The following is a 21,782-nucleotide window of genomic DNA, read 5'->3' as shown; positions in this document are numbered from 1 at the left end:
TAAGAGCACACTAGCCAGAAGTGACCAACATTTTTTGATTCTGACTGAACATATTCATCAAGACTCAGTGTTTGAGTTTGAAGGTTGATGATCAATATTTTTGCTGAATACAGTACATCGAAAATACATGTGAAAAGATGAGACTAAGTTGTAAGTGGCACAAAAAAGGTGGTGGCTGGGCCCTTTTGTCAGAGACAGAGACGGAAGAGGAAGGGGGGAGCCCTTATGTGTAATGGGATAGGCACAGAAGATGTACAGTTGATAGAACAGATTAAAATCGGAGCAGATTTCATCATCTGTGAGAGGGTGTTAGTTGAAGTTGTGTTGGGATAGGATATGGAGTTGGTGTAGATGGTGGGATATGTTTGTAAACACACAGTAGCATACCAGGTTTGGTGATAACAAGGAATACAATGGGTTTACTGGAATCTGGTTTGTGGATAGCATACAATATGCTGAAGTGTTCAATGTGTGTGAGTCAGTGCTTTGTAGGCATGGAATACAATGGGTGGTTGCAATCCATGTGTTCAGCCAGTTAATAGTTTCTGGTATTAGTAACTAGGCAGAATGGCTGTAAATGGTAAGGTTGCAGTTCATTCTTTCTATAATTACAGGGTTTGTCTGGAAAGTAATACACTGGTTTTTTTTTTCTTTTTTTTTTCAGACAGTTTCAACTACTTAAAATTCTTTGAAGTATGACCTTCTGCATCAATATATTTTTGTCAGCACAATTTCCATGCATTATAAGCTTTTCTGGAACTCCTCAATTGGGATCCTCTTCAGGGAAGCCATCAAATGTAGCTTGCATGTTCGCCACAGACAAGAGATATTTCCCTCTAAGATCCCTTTCCAGCCAAAAAAAAAAAAAAAAAAAAAAAAAATTATACGGGGGGGGGGGGGGGGGGCCAGATGGGACTGTAGGACAGCTGTTGCACCATTGTCACACATTATGGACCAGGTAGGCAGTGACAACAAAGGCAGTGTGAGCTGGCACATAGTCGTGCAGTTTCCATGATGTGCAGCACTCTTTTCATACATGGGTGACTCTGTGATTCAGTCTCTGAAGCATTGCCTTGTAAAACTGAGCAAGTCCAATATTTATGACATCAAGCAAACACTCATTTGATGGTATGAATTCAGTAACTGGTGCACATGAGTCACACGGTGATGCTTTTGTGATATTGTCAGGCGTCTCAGCAGGCCTTGTTGGCAACCTGCTCCCAACGTTCTCTAAACATCTTGAGCCACCTGTCTGACTGTAATTTGGAAAGGCTATCATCCCTGAAGACTTCCTTAAGCATTCCAAAAGTTTGCAGCAAAGTTTTGTTCAGCTTCACACAAAACTTTATTGCACAGTGTTGCTCTAAAGATTCCCCCAGTGTAAATTCAACATGACCACTGCATAGATCTTCACAGAACAAGCCATTCTAGCCCTCCAAGAGTGAGGAGGCAATTGAGCAACCTACTGCTGAAAAGCTAAGATTCCCATCATACCCAACTGGTCTGATCGCTCTGCGACATAAGGCAGCATCAAAAAACATTGTGACACATTACTTTCTGGACACATCCTGTATTGCATGGATTTTGGAATTGTTGATCTTGAGCAGTCATTGGTTGCATCAGCACCTCAAATGGTTGAGGTAGAGTTGGGGGTATCATTGGGATTTCTATAGTGCAGGGTAGATGGCAAGGAAGGCAGTGTCTTCAGCATTCTGAACAAGGTGGATTGATGGAGGTAGTTTCGTCATATTGGCAGTTTAGAGGAGGTAAAGTAGAGGAGGGAGGACAGAGCCTTGGGGCACACCTGGAATAGGATGAAAGATATGGGAACTGAATTGTTAATAGTGACAAAGGATGAGTGATTAGGTAGGATGGATGCAATAAGGTGGACATAGTTAAGTGGATGTGTACAACTCTGGAGTCTGAAAAAGAGACTGGAATGATATACATGGTCATAGGCTTTCTCCATGTTGAGTAAAACAAAAATATTGGATTTTTGGCTGTCTGGCTGGTGGGACAGAAGGTGACTGAGGAACAGGAGTTGATCATCAGAAGAGAAGTTGGGACAGAAGACATGCTGGTTAATAGGAAAAAGTTTGTGTTCGTTCAGGTCTTGATGGATGCATTAGGAGAGAATGGATTCAAGCTCGTGGTCTTGCAGTAGCGTTCTTGCTTCCCACACACACAGTCCCGGGTTCGATTCCCGGCCGGGTCCAGGATTTTTCCTGCCTCGAGATGACTGGGTGTTGTTGTGTCATCTTCATCATCATCATTCATCCCCATTACGGTTGGAGGATGGCAATGGCAAACCACCTCCACTAGGACCTTGCCTAGTACGGTGGGGCAAGTCTCCCTCATCTTCCCCTACACTCCTCGGAGTATGAGACTTCATCATCATCATCATCATCATCATCATCATCATCATCATCATCGGATTCAAAGACCTTATTCAACACTGAGGTGAGACTGATGGAGCAGTAAGAGGAAGTGTCAGTAGAGGGTTTGTGCGACTTGAGGAAAAGTAGGATTTTGGAGTTGTTCTACACTTCGAGACAGTAACCTGTAGAGAGGATCATCTTATAAAGGGTTACAAGAGCGACAAGAAAGGAGAGGGGACATTCTTTTAGGTATCGATAGATGAAGTGGTTCTCCTAACTGTTGTGTTTTCTGTGAAGTATTTGTTTTGCTGTGATTGGTGTATTTAATTCAATTTGTGGTATGAGGCTGGATGTCAGGGGTGGAACAGTGGAATTTGTTTGTTCATAGATTGTAGGAAAGATGGGTTGTAGGAAAGATGGAGTATTCAAAATGAGGGTCTTCAAGAACTGTGAGGATGTCAGAAAGATAGGATACAAAGTGATCAGCTTTGCTTCGGTTGTCAGTAGAGGATGATTGTTGTGTAGGAATGAATAGATGGGGATGGAATTACTGTCAGTGAATCAATGAAATGCTTTCCAGTACTTGGAAGAGTTAATTGTAGTATAGCACTGAACCTGGTGCATTTCTGGCAACATTCCCAGTGTGTTTTAGCATTTAGTAATTTCCTAGTTATATTTGTGTTTGCCAGAGGCATGTGAGCTTATCCTGGTAATAAGTCCATAGGAAGGAGCAGTATAAATAGCTAAATGACATGATTCTTGAAGGAGGAGTAGAGCTTGGGAAAGGGGTCGGGGGGGTAGGGGGGGGTCGGGCAAAGAGGATATACAGCCTTGGTAGAGACGTGGGTGGATATAGTGTCTGACAAGGTATGGAGTAGAAAATACATGGCATGAGGGACATCAAGTTGCTGGGAGGTGAGTGACTGGCTTCCATTCTAAGTATGTATAGATTCTCTGCAAGCATTCCAGTTGGTCCGTGAATAGTCTTGGATAACTTTTGGATGGATATTGGGTTGCAGTGCTTGGGAATAAAGTAGTATGTAGGCAGTGCTGAGTAGAACAGGTAGGTGAACATTTAAGTTTGAATAAAGGACTGCTGCTGTGAGGTGTCCAAGGAGGTTGGGAGATACTAAGATGACATCTGGAGAGGTGTTAATATCAGGAGATGTGCTGCGGGATAGGTACAATGTCACTGCGGAGGGAGTCTGTAAACTGACACCGCTGCTGGAATTCTGCAGGGGACTTGCTGCAGATGTCAAAATAAGCAGCAATAATGTAGATGGGTAGTTGTGAAGTTATGGTCTACATGGATGAGGAAGTCATACAGGATAGGTTCATTAGGTCATATGTGTAAAGTAACACAAATAAGGGTTAAGGTGTTTGGTGGGAGTGTTGTATAAGGTATGTGGCTGAAAAGGTGACCATTGCAACTCCATCACTGGCCAAGGGAAAGGGATTATCCATGTGGTGTAGGATATAGGAAGAGGTTCAAATGGTGTAATAGGATTGGACAAAGGTCTCATTAAAAATGAAGGCAAGTACATTGTGTTGGGAAAGGGCATGCATAAATAAGGGTTTATTTGTAGGGAGGAAACAGATGTTTTGGAACAGGACATTATAATGCTGTTTTGCCATATAAGGGTCTATGAATGGTTTGTGTAGGTGAGTGTGAAAGAGGGATTAGACTAGGATGTCAAGGCAGGTGATCCTGGTTGTGGGAACAGGTGGCTTGGATGTTTAGATGGAATATGGGGTAGGTGGTGAGGGAGTGTTTTTGGAGGGTCTGTAGTCATTGAAATGGATGGATGTTTTGAAGTACCACCTTTATGAATTTCATATCATCTTCAGCAGTGGGAATTTGATGGAACTGGTGGGATGAATAGGATTATCAATGGGACAAATTGGGATAGTTATTTCATGTTTGGTATGCTGAGGCTTGGCTTTGCATTTGATGAAACAGACGGGGTGAGAGTCATTGTAGGTGCTGCAGGTAGGAGTGGAAGCAAGGGTGGTGTATTGTTTAATAAGACAAGAGGCTTTACAGTGTGGAAAAGAGGGATTTATTGCTGTAATCAGCTGTGAAGAGACCATTGGAATGGACACATTTTTGACAGAAGTAGGACTCAGGGTGATATTAGAAAGGATCTACTTTAGGTGGCAATGGAATATCAGAGCTCCCTCTTTGAGGGGATGATCTATTGTGGAGGCAGATTCTGTAGAAACATGGACAAGGTAAGTGTGGCCAAGGTCATTGTTAACGTGGAGGACTTACTGGATTTCTACATGATTTGCATACTTTATTAAGAAGTTATTTAGCACCTCAGGTGAGACTGGAGTCACTTGCATGGTTCTGTGACTCTCTGAAATAGACTTTACTACCTTCCAGGCAACTTTGCATTTGTTGGGAGACTTTTTGATGAAGATAGCATTGACTCTCCTCTTTGCTACTTGCATTTTCACCATATATACAGAGTGAATCACCTAAAAATTACACTGAAAACATTGTGTAAATGGAAAGTGCTATAGATGTGAAGTTATCACAGAATGGATTGATAGTCTGGGGCCCATATTATTATCCAATCAACAGATTTTTATAATACTTAGAAAGTGTATTTTTTGTGCAGACATACACATTTTTAAATCGAACAACATCTACTGACATTAACAGACTAAAAGTAGGATAAATTCAGTGATGTTTGTTGCAGGATTCTAGAGTGGGCCATTTATGAGTTATCGTATTTTGAAAAATTCCCTCACTAAAGCTTCTTCAGTAGCTCTGGTTGCACACACTAATGAACGGCACAAGTACATACACTAGTTATGTGGATTCTGACTAGCAAGGAGACAACTGACTGTAACAGGTTGCATTCAAAATTACCACTGGTAGCAGCAATACATGCTTCCAGTATGGTATGGAATAACTGCTGCACATGTGCTAGCATTTCAGTGGAGATGCCCGAGCAGGCAGCAGTAATACGCCATTGCATATTATTGGATGTAATTGGCATGTCCTTGTAGACAGCATATTTCAGCTTTCCCCACAGAAAAAAGTCTAAAGGTGTCAACTCTTAGAAATGGGCCAGACAAGATACAGGTCCTCTGCACCCAGTCCAATGATTTGGAAACAATTCACGAAGACATGCTGTAGTACTTTGTGCACTATGGGCTGGACAGCAATCATGTTGGTATCATAGGTTCCTCCTAGTCTGCAAAGGAACATCTTTTAGCATCCATGGAAGATGGTCTGTTAGGAGGCTGTGATACTTGTGCATGTTCAGTGTTCCATCTATGAAAAAAGGGCCTCCACCTGACAAAACCAGCAGAGATTGTCAACAGACAAATAGTGCACGATTTCATGGTTTACCTGGCCAGGATTGGTAAATGCGCATTTCATTACTAAATAAGATATGTGATGCATGTGGAAATTTTGGTCTTATGTCAAATCGGTAGTGGGTCAAAACAAAATGTCCAGACACTCTGTAACCAAAATTGTACTGAAACAGAGGATGACAGACTAAAGGCCAAAATACTAAATGTCTTTTTCCAAAGCTGTTTCACAGAGGAAGACTGCACTGTAGTTCCTTCTCTAGACTGTCGCACAGATGACAAAATAGTAGATATCAAAGTAGATGACAGAGGAATAGAAAAACAATTAAAATCGCTCAAAAGAGGAAAGGCCGCTGGACCTGATGGGATACAAGTTCGATTTTACACAGAGTACGCGAAGGAACTTGCCCCCCTTCTTACAGCGGTGTACCGTAGGTCTCTAGAAGAGTGTAGCATTCCAAAGGATTGGAAAAGGGCACAGGTCATCCCCGTTTCCAAGAAGGGACATTGAACAGATGTGCAGAACTATAGACCTATATCTCCAACGTCAATCAGTTGTAGAATTTTGGAACACATTATGTTCGAGTATAATGACTTTTCTGGAGACTAGAAATCTAATCTGTAGGAATCAGCATGGGTTTCGAAAAAGACGATCGAGTGGAACCCAGCTCGTACTATTCATCCAAGAGACTCAGAGGGCCATAGACACGGGTTCCCAGGTAGATGCAGTGTTTCTTGACTTCTGCAAGGTGTTTGATACAGTTCTCCACAGTCGTTTAATGAAAAAAGTAAGAGCATATAGACTATCAGACCAATTGTGTGATTGGATAGAAGAGTTCCTAGATAACAGAATGCAGCATGTCATTCTCAATGGAGAGAAGTCTTCCGCAGTGAGAGTGATTTCAGGTGTGCCGTAGGGGAGTGTTGTAGGACAGTTGCTATTCACAGTATACATAAATGACCTTGCGGATAACATCGGAAGTTCACTGAGGCTTTTTGCGGATGATGCTGTAGTATATTGAGAAATGGAAAATTGTACTGAAATGCAGGAGGATCTGCAATGAATTGATGCATGGTGCATGGTGCATGGTGGCAATTGAATCTCAATGTATACAAGTGTAATGTGCTGCGAATACATAGAAAGAAAGATCCTTTATCATTTAGCTACAATATAGCAGGTCAGCAACTGGAAGCAGTTAATTCCATAAATTATCTGGGAGTAGGCATTAGGAGTGATTTAAAATGGAATGACCATATAAAATTAATCGTCAGTAAAGCAGATGCCAGACTGAGATTCATTGGAAGAATCCTAAGGAAATTCAATCTGAAAACAAAGGAAGTAGGTTACAGTACACCTGTTCACCCACTGCTTGAATACTGCTCACCGGTGTGGGATCCGTACCAAATAGTGTTGATAGAAGAGATAGAGAAGATCCAATGGAGAGCAGCACGCTTCATTACAGGATCATTTAGTAATATTGAAAGTGTTATGGAGATGATAGATAAACTCCAGTGGAAGACTCTGCAAGAGAGATGCTCAGTAGCTTGGTACGGGCTTTTGTTGAACTTTCAAGAACATACCTTCACCGAGGAGTCAAGCAGTATATTGCTCCCTCCTATGTATATCTCGCGAAGAGACCATGAGGATAAAATCAGAGAGATTAGAGCTCACACACAGGCATACCGACAATCTTTCTTTCCACGAACAATATGAGACTGGAACAGAAGGGAGAACCAATAGAGGTACTCAAAGTACCCTCCGCCACACACCATCAGGTGGCTTGCAGAGTATGGATTTAGATGTAGATCCTGTCATAACACCCATGTACAGAAGTTAACATGATTCTAATAATTGTTTATATGCAGCTCTTGATGGAAAGAAATATGGTAGGGATGGAATCTATGTCAAAGGAGAATGCATAGGACACTTGCCTGACTCATACCGCTTCCTCGTGTGATTGCAAGGGAGCTAACATGCGGATCAACTGTAACAGCAGCAAGACCACTAATTTCCCCATCTTCTGTTGCCACTTGTTTCTTTTTGTTACATGTCGAGGTTTTACCATAATTGGTTGAACCTGCTGATAAATAATTGTTGAGATGGTTGACTTCTGTTGAGATATATTGCCACATACACTGTTACATGAATGAACTGCATTCTTCCTACACTCTCCCTACAGCTTGAGCATGATGACAGCTATTTCTGCATTAGTAAATCCCAACTTACCGCTTGTATGTCACACACCAACAAAGCACTCAAGGAGCACCCAAGTTCACTGTAAGTAAACATAACAGGGTGGACAGCAATCTGTGGCTGTTTGTCGATAATGCTGTGGTGTATGGTAAGGCGTCAAAGTTGAGTGACTGTAGGAGGATACAAGATGACTGAGACAAAATTTCTAGTTGGTGTGATGAAAGGCAGCTAGCTCTAAATGTAGGAAAATGTAAGGTAACGTGAATTAGTAGGAAAAACAAACCAATAATGTTCAGATACAATGTTAGCAGTGTACTGCTCAACACAGTTATGTCATTTCAACATCTGGGCATAACGCTACAAAGCGATATGAAATAGAAAGAGAATGTGAGAACTATGGTAGGGATGGTGAATGGTCAACTTCAGTTTATTGGTTGAATTTCAGGAAAATGTGGTTCATCTGTAATGAAGACCCCATATATGACACTAGTGTGACTTATTCTTGAGTGTATGAGATCTGTGCTAGGTTCGGATTAAAGACAGACACCAAAGCAATTCAGAGGTGGGCTGCTAGGTTTGTTACTCGTATATTCAAACAACATTCAGATGGGCAGAGATGCTTTTGGAACTAAGATTGGAATCCCTGAAGGGTAAACAACTTTCTTTTCAAGAAACACTATGGAAAAAATTTAGAGAACTGGCTTTTGCAGCTGGTTGTGGAACTGTTTTACTGTAGCTAACATACATTGCTTGTAAGGACTACAAAGATAAAATATGAGAATTCAGGGCTCATACAGAGCCATATAGACAGTCGTTATTTCCTCTCTCTATTTGTGAGAGGAACAGGAAAGGAAATGACTAGTAGTGGTTCTGGGTACCCTGCACCATGCACCGTAATGTGACTTGCTGAGTATCTATGTAGATGTAGACTGACATTTGGGATTTTTACTTTGTTTTTGCTAATGAGAAAAGTGATTCTATTGTATACCTGTTTCTTCACTTCTCCCTTTAAGAAGAAACTTTGTAAAGTAAATTTATTTTGATTTAATCTTTCCATTTCAAATTAACAGCCATTTGAGCTGTGGCTGGCTCATGCTCTGTGTTGGATTAAACCTTGGTTGCTATTCTGTGTCTAGTCTCCCACAGTTATCACGATTATGCTGTTATCCTCTCTTTTTGTGGATGGCAGCAATGGTGCGTATCAATATCTGCACCTTGGACTATCTTTGGCTTGGCGCTTATAGTTTCCAGTTGGGCTGTGTGCGGACAGTTGGTCGGTTGGCGTTGAGTAGTGAGGAAATCTCCGCAGCGCATGATTTGGCCGGGCCCACTGGCGGCCTCTATGTGGTGTCGGAGTGTTTGGTGCTATTCCCATTGCTATGGGGTTCGTGGCTCACCAATCCTGGACATGAAAGTTGAGTTTTGACTTAATCTACCAGCAAGTCATGACTGTTCACATTGTGTCATTTGGAGTATGTTGTCGGCTGTTGGGATATTCCTGCCAGCAGCAACATGTGTTTTCAAGTTGGCAAATTTTAGCCACCCCCCAGTGGAGTTTAACTGTACTTGGTTATTTGAATTGAAGTGCACCAGTGGAATCTTCTGCCTTGTGGCCATTAACATTCCGGTTACCTGTCCTGGCCGTTGATGTAAATTCATGCAGCGAGTTTTCCTTATTGTATTGTCACTGTCCAGCATGGTGTGTAGTTTGACAGCTCAATGTATAATTGGTTGTGGGTGCCAATACCTTCTACGTTGTTCCATTGAACTCCCTGTTGTATGCTGGTCGGGTGAAGCAGAGGTTACCCTGTCAGTGGGTCTGCTGACTGTTTGTAGGTTGGGTTGTCGTCGCATCGACAATGGTTGGGCCGACTGCCTGTCTCACCTAAGCAAGCGTTAGTGTTTGAATTCCAGGCCGACCCCCGGAACTTCTGAGCGTCCTTGAGTGTACTGCCTTTTCTTGTTTGTTCTTGTTGTTTGTATTTGTATGGCTTCTAGCTGATTTTTAGATTAAGGTTGTTTTGTCCTTAAGGCATCAGATGGTCTGGGCCTTCAGCCTAATTAAGAAACTGTTTTAAGATAAGGCTTTCCCTTTTAAATTCCTGATTTTGGTTGAGCTTTAAGTTATTGGCTTTCAGCTGCTTTTAAATTAAAGTGGTCTTGCCCTTAAGGCATGAGATTATATGCCGCATTCAGCAGCTAATTAAGTTCCAAAACTAAAGCAGTGTTTAAAAAAAAAATAAAAAAAAAATCTTGGCTCTTGTAATGTTTGATCAAATAAAAGGTTGTATGTTCGAGTGTAACTGACAGCCACTTATTTTGGCCCCTTTCCACAACTTAAACTACCTGTCCTGTCCTGCGGGTTTAGCAGGGCGTCTCATCATTCTTCTTTTGTTTGCATTTCTTAATTCATTGATTGTCTGTGTCGTATAGTGATTCATCGCTTTAGCTTTTTAGTTTAGCTGTTGTGCACATCTTTTTGTTATAAAGTGGGTTGTTATATTCATTTTATGGCTAAGCTTCAGTGCAGTTGCTAATGTTTTGTGCACATGTACAGTATATTGCTTAGGATTTTTTTCATTCCTTTGAGTTCTCTTCACAGTTATTACTGATGCTTGTTGTGTTATATATTATGTTCACTTGTCGCTAATGTATGTGCTTGAATGGTTGTAATTAAAGACCAGCTACTCACAAACATCCAGTGTGGACTTAATTATTGTATGACTGTGAAACTTGGTAGATATTCTAATGCATTATCCTGGAAAATCAATTAGCTCCGATTTTGCTCGCCAGGTGCAAATCTGATGCCATGATTGCAAGAAAGACTTATAGAAATGTTTCCTTATGTGTGGGTTAGGAACGACCCATGGGCAGAGAAGCTCTAAGAATTCAGAAAGGCATGGTATTGATTTTATTATTAACTGCAGCTTACACTATTTGTTCAATATGAGTTTGAGAGATGCTGCATCCGTAAAACAACGTGATCAACAGTTGTTCAAAGCACTTCTGGTGGCTTGTGAGCAATGGGTTCCCGTATACTAGCGTTTAGATCAGGTATAGATTGAACATGACTCTGCTAAACACGTTCTTTTAGAAATCACCGGACCTAAAAGTCACCCATGGGTTCAGACCTGATGATCTTGCAGGCCATGCATTTGGAAAACTTCTGGAGAGTACATGTGCTTGGAAGGTTGCATTATGAAGACCTTTCATTGGTGAGCGACATTAGGTGTTGCCCCATCTTGTGTGAAAACAATAGTTTCCATACAGTTGCGCCAAAGCAGGAATGCTGTACAATGTGCTGTCAACGTGCAGACCTCACGATACACCTGAGAGGTTCTCTCGGTGTAGTCTCTTCAAAGAAGAAATGTCTGAGCATAAAGGTGCTTGTGAATCCACTTCATGCAGATATACCTGATTAAAGCTGTATCTTGTGCATGATCAGAAGTAGCTAAAAAAAATGACGAAAACTGTATCCTGTGCATGATCAGAGGTAGCTAAATAAATCTGAATATTAGTGGTGTGGGCGGCAGCCGAAGCGGCGGGGAGGACGACGGTACCGTGCAGAGGCGGAGTTGCGAGAGATTAGCAAGCGGCAGGCGACAAAGTGTCGCCACGGTGGCAGGGGTGACAGCAGAGATGTCCGGGACGATGGGGCGGTGATGACAGCGACGGAAGACGACGGCGGTGACAACGTGAGAAGGCGGTTGCAGGAACACGGGGACTAAACAATGTGACGAAGGCAAGAAACTGCGAGGAACGCAGTAAATTACGACAAGCAAGGTCGCAACTATCACAATGATACTACAGGGTGCCTCTGCCAGTCCAGCTGACATGAGCAACGAATGGGTGGAAGACAACAGGGAACAGCTGTCAATCTAGAACTAGACAGTTACTCTAGCCATTGTATTTGATGATGTGAAAGTGTGCGATTCCAACCACGGAATACCATTTTTTGGAGTTAACATGCATATATTTACTGTAGCTCTACTAGTGTGGGAGTATGAGATTTCGACCACGGATGACATTCTCGTCGTTAAAACAGAGATATTAAACTTTCTGGCAGATTAAAACTGTATGTTGGCCCGAGACTCGAACTCGGCACCTGTGCCTTTTGCGAGCAAGTTCGAGTCTCCGTTCAGCACACAGTTTTAATCTGCCAGAAAGTTTGATGTCAGTTTACACTCCGGTGCAGAGTGAAAATTTCATTCTAGAGACATACAAAAATTTATTGTTGTTCTACTAGCGTAGGAGAGTGGGATTTGAACCCGCGGATCATCATTTCGCTAGTTAACACACAAATATTTACTGTGGCTCTTCTTGCTTTTATGCCACACACACACTACGTCACTGACTGACTGCACTGCATGTGTTTGAAAATCCTGCCATGCGGCATGCAGCTTATTAGTTGCAGAGAACGCCACACGGCGCGCTAAAGACGCCCACAGATAGTACTATGTATTTGGTGTAAGCAATTTTTTTACAATTCCCGTTGCAACATCTTTGGTGTGGAAGAAAGCTAATGGTTACGTAAAATTATTTCAGTTTTTTATGCGTTTGTTTTTCTGATGTGGAAGGAATTTGATTCCTTAAAAATGAGTACTTCGTCGCATGTTCCCGATACGTTTAATTTAACAGGTGAGCTGTAATGAGAAGTCTAGTGACATAATGTTCACGCTAATGGCATAAAAGCTATTGATCAACCCCTTTAAACCTTGTTGTTCTATTTTAAACACTTTGTTGTCAAATCTAGCACCCTTTATAAACTTAAAACGCCAATACATTGTTGTGTATTACGTCTACACCAAATATTGAAATTTGTCCGTGACATACAGCTGATACTTGTCACGCACTCTGCAACTCGTTCTTGGAAGTCATCTGTCAAAATTGCGGAGCGTGTAGTCTGTTCAAAAATTGTTCTAAGCATTTGTTTTTGGATACGAACTGAACATTTGATGATCGTATTGTGACCCCCAAGTTCGTTATTAATGTACAATAAAGAACGTGCTGAATTTATTAGCTGTCATAATTTGAGACAAATGCAATGTTTGCATTAAACTCTTGAATAATATTTCATATATCCTTTGCAGTTCATCTGTAAGCGAATCGTAAAATATATATATAGAGTTTTGAAACTTCTGATTGTATTATTGTCTTTGTGATTGAGATAATACAAATACTTTACATTTTTTGGTCATGAGCTATTATTATATAGAACTTTCGATCCTAAATAGTAACTCATCACACTGTATTTTACTGTAATAGAGAACTGTGATGATTTTTCGTACATCTAATCCACAACTTGCTCATCCACATGTTTGTGCAGTTGTTTCAAAAGTAGTAGGTATCCATGAAAAAGACATATTGGTATGCACCATTTTAAGTATTACGCCAGTGTACTAGATGACATAAAACTAAAAGTATGGGTGTTATTTTGATGACATCCTTATCAAATTTGTCTTTAATGCCTGGTGTCTTTTGACGCATGAAACTAATCACACCGGTTAATAAAACAAAAACAAGATCCCATATGTCAGCAAGTTATCTGAATCAAAAATTGTCCATTGTGCTACATGTAGAGGCATGTTATAAGATTGGGTCAAAGTGACAGAGAATCGGGCCCTGTATTTTTTGACAGAGTGCTGTTTGTTTTCTTATAAAAAAGACTGACAGTCTTGTATTTAAAACTATGTAGCTCTTTTCCATTTATAATTATATTAAAACCGAAAAACACATATGAATTGAAGTAGAAACCTGTAACTTACATATATGTTTAAATAAGATAGGCTATTAGATATTATTGTCACTGCTTGAAAATTAATTTATTGATGTTGAGGTGAAGGACATGGAACTATTCAATGTTCTTTCTCCAACAAGATGTGTATTGCTTCTGAGTAGAAAAGAGTGAGTATTAATGCATAGAAATCTAGACTAAATGTGTCATCCAACAAGAAAGAAGACACAGATACATGTATTACATTAACATGTTAACTGCTGGCAGTCACAGTATTACCTGGCACATTGTGACCACAGCTGGACATGCAGAGCCTCAAACTAATGCTGTGTGCCTGGCCTGGCCGTGAAACTTCATCAATAAGTGTGCAGCAGTCAGTGTGTTACACATCTCCATCATAATTAAGTCACTGCTATTCAAAAATGGCCAGTCTCTCTGTATTTTTTCCTTTTGTAAAATGAGTTGCTAAACCGGATATGTGTAAGAGATATATAGCTATAGATGATGAATAACAGAACCATGTCCAATTAAACTGAACTTCAGGCAATTCCACTAAATATTATATTGTATGTTCATTTAATATATTTTTTAAATATAACTATTTTTGTCTGTAGGCTGATCCATGGCCGTTTACTACAACTGATAATTCAGGACCATTAGAAAACTGTAACCACTCACTGTTTATAATTTTTAACTTCTGAAATCTTTTACAAAGCTGTTGCTTCACCTTCATGTGATACGTCATACATCACAATTCATTTTTATAGTCCGTCAGCTTCAGTCTTTTGCTACTAAAACCTATATGGCAACAGTTACTGTCACTGTGATCTTAGAAAAGGTTTAAGTTAAAGGTACTCTTTTGTTAACTATCTGAATGGCTTAGCAACAGGAAAGAGGAACAGATATAATGTCTCTACTGTTGAGACACCTTATGCTACTGACATCTTTATCAAATTGTCTTTTAAGCTTTGTTTTGCCAGTCTACACCCAAAAATACTTTTAAAAGTATAAACAGGTCCTCGACAAAATCCTATCAAAATCAAACCAGACCTCAAACTATAGGTATATTGCAAACTCAGGTAGTATGAGTGTGGCCTTTTCTGAATTTGATGCTGGTACCATAGGAACCAAAGCAAAATGGACGCACCTGAATACCTGCAGCTAACTGAAACAAATTTCAGATGGAGATCAGATGTTTGAGTGATTTAACCAGCATTTTTCAAAGATCGTTGATAATCTGTTTGGAGGAATCATGCAAAACTGTTGTTCCCAATGTCACACAGATTATTTTTTCTGACCTCAGTAACTGGGAAAAAAAAGTATTGACATTGCAAGAACCACAAAATCTTATTCGTGTGGAGTTGATGATGTTCCAGATTATTTATTGAAAAAGAATAGTTCTGTGTCAATGTTAGTCCCTATGAAATGTGTAAAATGTTGCAACATTTATAAAGAAACAACATTTTTCACATAAATAATGTTTTCGGTGGCATACTGTATTCGAAAACATATTGACAGAACATAATTATGTTGCGACATTGCTACAGTATAGGAATTTACCTGGCTTTAAATGTTCAGCTGATGCCAACGTATCTATCCAGTTTATCAAAGACCGTGTAATCCCCCCCCCCCCCCCCCCCCCTCCCAGGAGAGGATTTTGTATCTGAACAGTTGTTGCAGCATATATTTCAGGTGGTGTAACTGCTAGTACAACCAATAGAGATGCTTAAAAATAAATCACAGCATTTCTAGCTTTTGGAACTTTTTCATGGAAGAAAGAGGTTTTGACTGGAGACAAATGATCAGTTTTGTGTTTGTTTGTGTGTGGGAGGGGGGAATTAGGTCACTCAAACCTCACACTAGGAGTAATCCACTTGGGTTTTGCTGAACCCGTCCAGGGCATTATATATATCAGAATGAGAAGAAAAATCAACTGGATTAGTAATGATCAGACTGGATTGGGGGGGGGGGGGCAAAAGAAAAATGAAACTGAAAGAAGCTTCTCCTGTTGTGATGAACCAGATAATCATGTGAAACATTTCAAAACAGAAAATCAATCCTTTGTTTCCGTAAAAATGTTGTAGAATGCAGTGACCACTGGATTTTAACGTAATACTAGAACTGCATTTGAATATATTCAAGTTGGAGTTCTCTTGCCATATCAGAAGGAAAATTTATTCCTATCTTCACGGAAGGAAGATATATGAATGTGTCAAAAGAAAAGCACTTTTTTAAAAAGATTGATAAACTTTTTTGTCGTACATCTTGTTTCATCCGTAATTGTTTGATTATGCAAGGTTCTAAATAGTTTAATTTTTGCTGTTGGTTGTTACCCCAGATCACATATATATCATTCAATGAGTTACAATTAATGATGTTGAATAGTTAATGTTTTTCTGTATGTTATTACATTTTGTTGTTTGTACCAAAGAAGTTCTGTGTTTCTTTGGCCTTCTTGTGTATTACCTGATAGTTGACTCTCTTTGTCCACAAAATTTTAAGTGTTTGGTTAATTCCAAAGCTGACATGTTTTTAATATTGTTAAGTTTCATTATTTAAATGCTAACATTTTAGGTTAGGCTTTGCCATGACTGTTATTCATATCAAATGACACAACAAGTCTACCGATACCAGTCACTGTTTATTTATCTCCATGACACGTTTTGAAGGTATAAACCTCCATCATCTGGTGAATAAATACATGTTAGTATGAAGTGTGTGTTGTGTTATGATTTTGAGTTAACTTGTGGCACTGTCTCCATATTAAATGTAAACTTATGATGGGGAAAGGAACCTGTGACCACTGGGGACAGAGCCACAAGTTAGCCCAAAATCGTAATGCAATACACACATCATACTAATACATGTAAATTCACGTGATGATGGAGGTTTAAAACTTCGCAATTTGTCTTGGCGACAAATAAACAGAGACTGGTAACAGTAACTTGAAGTTTCATACTATCTAGCATTTTTCAACTGAAAATCTATTACTTAAAAAAAAATGAAATAAAAAGATGAAAACATTTAAATATCTTTGCATGCCTTTTTCTTTGTCTTTGTCTGTTTTTCAGCATCCTCCCACAACAGACAATTTAGCTCATCATTAGTCTTCTAGATATTCTTATTAGCTTTTTAATTAGATACCATTGTGAAAAATACTAGAGGTAGAGCGTATCTGTCTTGCATATCCCTCTTTAATGCCAAAAAATGTTGATTTGCCATTTGCTCTCCATATACATTTACAATTTCTAGTGAATTTTAATTTTGTTAGCAATTTTTTACTATTCAGGCAGTTTAGGATATACCTTCAACTTAATCCAAATTCTTTCAAAACTCAAAAAGGGTTCTCAACATTTCTTCATATGCACTGTTACTGGTAATGAAAGATCTGTAGGCCTCTCTGTATCCACTTTGTCATTGTGCAGTTGTGATTCAGTTATAAATCAGCATCACAGAGAACAGTTAATATGGGAATAGAACAGAAATCATAAAAGACGAGGAAACTGGATAATATTGGTGGTTATAATCAAAAGTGCAGCTACTCACAGAGATCCAGTGTGGGGTATAATTATCAAATGGCAGTGAAACTTGGTAGATATTCTAATGCGTTAATGCAGAACCCATTTACACTGGAAAAACAATTAATTCCAGTTTTGGCCACCTGTCCGCAGCTCATGGTCGTGCGGTAGTGTTCTCGCTTCCCGCGCCCGGGTTCCCGGGTTCGATTCCCGGCGGGGTCAGGGATTTTCTCTGCCTCGTGATGACTGGGTGTTGTGTGATGTCCTTAGGTTAGTTAGGTTTAAGTAGTTCTAAGTTCTAGGGGACTGATGACCATAGATGTTAAGTCCCATAGTGCTCAGAGCCATTTTGGCCACCATGTGCTAGTGTGGCACTGTGCATGCAAGAAAGGTGTATAGAAATGTTTCCATATATAATATCTTTGGAACAAGATGCAGACAGAGGAGGTCAAATGATGATTTTATTATTAAGTGCCACTTACACAATTTATTTAATATGAGCACTGGAGACGGTGATAAGCTGCTACATCCATAAACTGACATGAACAACAGTTGCTTGCAGCAATTACAGTAGAATCTGAATAACATGTTCCTGTATATTGGCCTTCAGATCAGGTAGAGGCTGAACATGACCCTGCTAAATGTATTCTTTTATGTATGCCAAGAGCCAAAAGTCAGTTGGATTCAAATCTGGTGATTTTGCTGCCATGCATATCTGGAGATAACATGCCTGTGGAAGGTTGCATTAAGCAGATTGTTCATGAATGACTGACATTTAATGTTGCCCCATCTAGTATGTAAAAAGTGGTTTCCACACAGTTGCACTCTTCTAAAGGAAGAATTGCCTGCTATGCAGGGAAGACACCATAATGTGCAGACATCAGGGTACACCTTACAGGTCCTCTGGGTATGTTCTTTTCAAAGAACAACAGATTGGGAATAAAGGTGCTTGTGAATCGACACCATACAGTCAAATACGGTGAGTGTAGTGGCTCTTTGTGCACAACACACGGTTTAACAGTACCCCAAATTCGACAGTTCTGTATATTCGCTGCATCCTGTAGTGCAAAATGTGCCTTGTCATTCCATGGAATATTGCCCAGCCACATGTCATCAACTTTGATCCAAGCCAGAAACTGAAGACCAAATTCAGAACCTTGCTGTGGATTATGAGGTTTCAGTTGCTGCACTGTCTGGATCTTGTACAGATACCAATGTAAAATAAGCTGCAAAACTTTCTGTATTGTTGACTATGGGATGGACAATCCTCATGACACTGCACAAACACTAGCACTACCCAGGGCATCTGCTGTATGGTCACTTATAGCAACAGCAACCGTGTCAATCACTTCCACCAGGATAAGATGCCTTTCTCTTTCAGGTTCCACACCAAGCCCACCCATGTGTTTGAATTTCATTATCATCTTCTTTAAACCATTTAATGAACCCTCCTCATTTGCTTTAAATGGTGATACTCTCTCAGTACAGAACTAATTGCTGCCGTTCACATAAAACAGTTTCGCTAACTGCACATGGTCACTCTCCTCGATAGCCGTACTGTCACATTATGGCTTGTCAAATGACAGTGTGGGTGTCATGCCATCATATAATCAGTGTACACGTGGTGGTCACAATTGGAACTAATATTTTCTCCACCATATTTTGGTTCCACAGTAACGCATTAGTATGTATGTCAATTTTTTATGCCATGTGATAATTACAGCCCATATAGGACCTCCATGAGTAGCTTCGCTTTGATTACAACCATTCAGTACTACATAGAGATCAGCTTCATGCAAAAAATATGAATAAATAAGGGAATGAAAATCTGGATGTAGTATAATGACCAGAAATTGCTTATTGACAGGACAGATTGACAAACGTTTTGTGCTACGTGTAGCATAAGGTAAATGATGATGGATAAAAAGTCCTTGATTCACTTGTCATGTCAGATTCATATAAAATCCTGTGTTTTCGATTATTACGTACATCATCATCATCATCATTGTCGTCATCAGTGGCTATATCTGACTGTTGTGATACTGATTAGGCTTCCACTTTTATAGCCAGAGGGCAGCATCTGATTGGTTGGATTACATTGTGATGATATCATGGAAACTGCTCACATATCAAGGTGGCCGTAATAATGTTTGCAGGCTCTGTCTAGTGTCGTTTGTAGTGCCACACTTGCATTGATCGGTAAAGTGTTCCTCTGTACTCCTTGTTTACCAAGTGCATGCACCCTTGCCTTTTTAGGTGCATAACTGGTGTGTGTACTAAAGTTGGTTGCTCTTAAAAGTGTAATTTCAACTGCTTCCTTGATAAGAATGTCCCAGTATAAGAGTGGGTAAGAATTTTCCTGTGTTCAAACAAAATCTTCTGTTTATTTAACAGCTGTGCTTGACCACTGCTGATTTTTTGAGATTCCTGTATTTAAGGTTACACAAATGCTTAACACCATAATTGGCAACAGTTTGTATAAACTGGTCAGCATAACTTTTGCCACACTTGCAAGGGATGTTACAAACCCCTGGTACTCTCAGGCTGAGATTATTATTAATTGGTTGCAACATTTCTTTAATTTTCATGGGTAGTCGGAAGTCTGGCCTGATTCCTTGCATATTTAGGACTCTACGTATTGTACTAGCTGCTGCATTGCAGAATGAAAGCAATGCTGCAAGTTGGTCCACCTGGCTTGGTTGAACAGTGTCACATCCTTGTTTCCTTGACAGCATTGACCTGATATCACAGACAGAATACCTGTTCAGAAGGAACATGATCATCAGATGCTTAACCTAAGAGCCGAGGTGCTACTTGTCCAAAATAGTTTTGGCTCTAGAGTGCTCAGCATAGCTTGTTCTTAGCTGGATGGTGAAAGCTACACCCATTGAATTAGAACACTGTGTATGTCGGTTTTCTACACACAGAGTGCCTAAGTTGTCCATTTGATTTCCATTCAACCAATACTTCTAAGAAAGGAAACTTCCTTCTCCACCCCTATTGTCAGTCTTATGTATGGATGTGTATCATTCATGTGCTCGATGAACTGCTGCATTGTCTCACTCCCATGCAGCTAGAATAAAAATGTATCGTCAGCATATCTGAAGAAGTGGGATGTCTGTAATGGGGCGCTGTTCAGCACTTATTCATCAAAATCCTCCATGAAAAGATTAGCTCTGGCTGGTCGCGGTGGTGAACCTATGGCTGTTCCATCAGTCATGTCATAATAATGTCCACCGTATAAAAAGTGACTGATTGACAAGAAGTGTCAAAATGATTTTAACATTTCATTGAAGCGACAAGTGACCAATAGCTAACAGTGTCTGTTCTGCAGGACCATTGTACAAAGGGAGACCACGTTGAAACTGATCTTCACGTGACTTACGTATATGCTTATCTCCTTTATCACATTAATAAACATTTGTGAGTTCTTGGTATGATGTCCACAGTGGTCAACTGTAGTTGCCAATAATTTAGTTAAATATGTTGCCAACCTATATGTAGGAGAGCTGAGTGGCCTAGGTGCTCTTGATTTAAATCTTCATGGATATGTCATAGAGGCCAGTGTTCTTTAGTAGCTCCCCTGGCTTACTGCTAAGTGCCAAAGTCGAATCCCATTTGAGGATCCAGTATGCGCAGTCTTCCAATACCAGATCCACTTTCATACAATAATCTGTAGCATTGAGGATAAGCGTAAGCTTTCCCCTTCTCGCCCGATAAGACAGTCAACTCTTCATCCTTCCCCACTGATTTCAGTCCATGTTTTTCCACCCTGCTAATATTGGACTTACATAGCTTGAGTGTCACTAAAATCTGGTTTGTAGCAAGCCATACCCCATCTGCCACTTCTTGTGGAATATGTCATATTGCTTGTTCTACTGCACTTATAATCTTGGCCACATTTGTGGAGCTGGAGCAAAGTTAAAAGATAATGGCGGTGAGGAACTTGAGAAATCCACAGGATGTCTTTGGTGGCAGAGCTGAAGAATTCAGAGGCAACATGATGTCAAGAATGGGGCAACATGATGTCAAGAATGGAGAGAGGGTAGGCTTGAGATAGGAAAAGTTGGAGGACACAAGATGCATAATGACATGAAAGAATCTGGTAATCAGAAAAACTGTTTGACATTTCTGTTGACCTCATTCAGTATTAATCTGTGTAATTTATTTCTCACTATTTGTGACCTCCATTTGTGGAATAGTATGCCCCTTTATAAAATGTTTCTGTTGCTTTTGGGATTGTAATGCGTTTTGATATGAAGTAATCTATTGTAACATGAGATACTATCTTCCTGTTGGAGTTACTTTTTATTTATTGAGTTTCTGTGTATCACATTGCTCGTATATGTGATTTTATGATTTTTGTGTAAAATATTTCTTTCTTTAGATTATGGTAGCTGAAATGGAGAAATATTATACTATTCATACATGTGATAAGACTAACAGGTATTTCTTTTTTAAATTTGTATTGAAACAATTGACTGTCTCATTTAGTGAGAATTGAAACGAGCTACCTAAATAGCAATCAGCTTGGATAGCTGCGGTCACTGATATGAAACATGGAGACAAATGATTATTTTCTCCAACATTGCTTTCAAACAAATAGTAATGTTTCACCAAGTGAAAAAAGT

At 39.9% G+C, this 21,782-nt stretch overlaps 1 protein-coding gene across 1 annotated transcript in view; it reads left to right on the top strand.

Moving 5' to 3' along the window:
• Positions 1–12,379: 12,379 nt before the first annotated feature.
• The window catches only part of LOC126237022 (cytohesin-1), a 208,428-nt gene continuing 199,025 nt past the window's right edge, over positions 12,380–21,782 (top strand). The window contains exon 1 of the mRNA XM_049946763.1: positions 12,380–12,537. Within this exon, the coding sequence (XP_049802720.1) occupies positions 12,468–12,537 (70 nt within the window). The 5' untranslated portion in view covers positions 12,380–12,467. The remainder of the gene's footprint in view (positions 12,538–21,782) is intronic.

This window comes from Schistocerca nitens, chromosome 2, assembly GCF_023898315.1.
Source record: "Schistocerca nitens isolate TAMUIC-IGC-003100 chromosome 2, iqSchNite1.1, whole genome shotgun sequence".
In the NCBI taxonomy this organism is placed as follows: domain Eukaryota; kingdom Metazoa; phylum Arthropoda; class Insecta; order Orthoptera; family Acrididae; genus Schistocerca; species Schistocerca nitens.
Note: the sequence above shows the minus strand (reverse complement) of the source record. Positions and strands in the feature narration are given on the sequence as shown.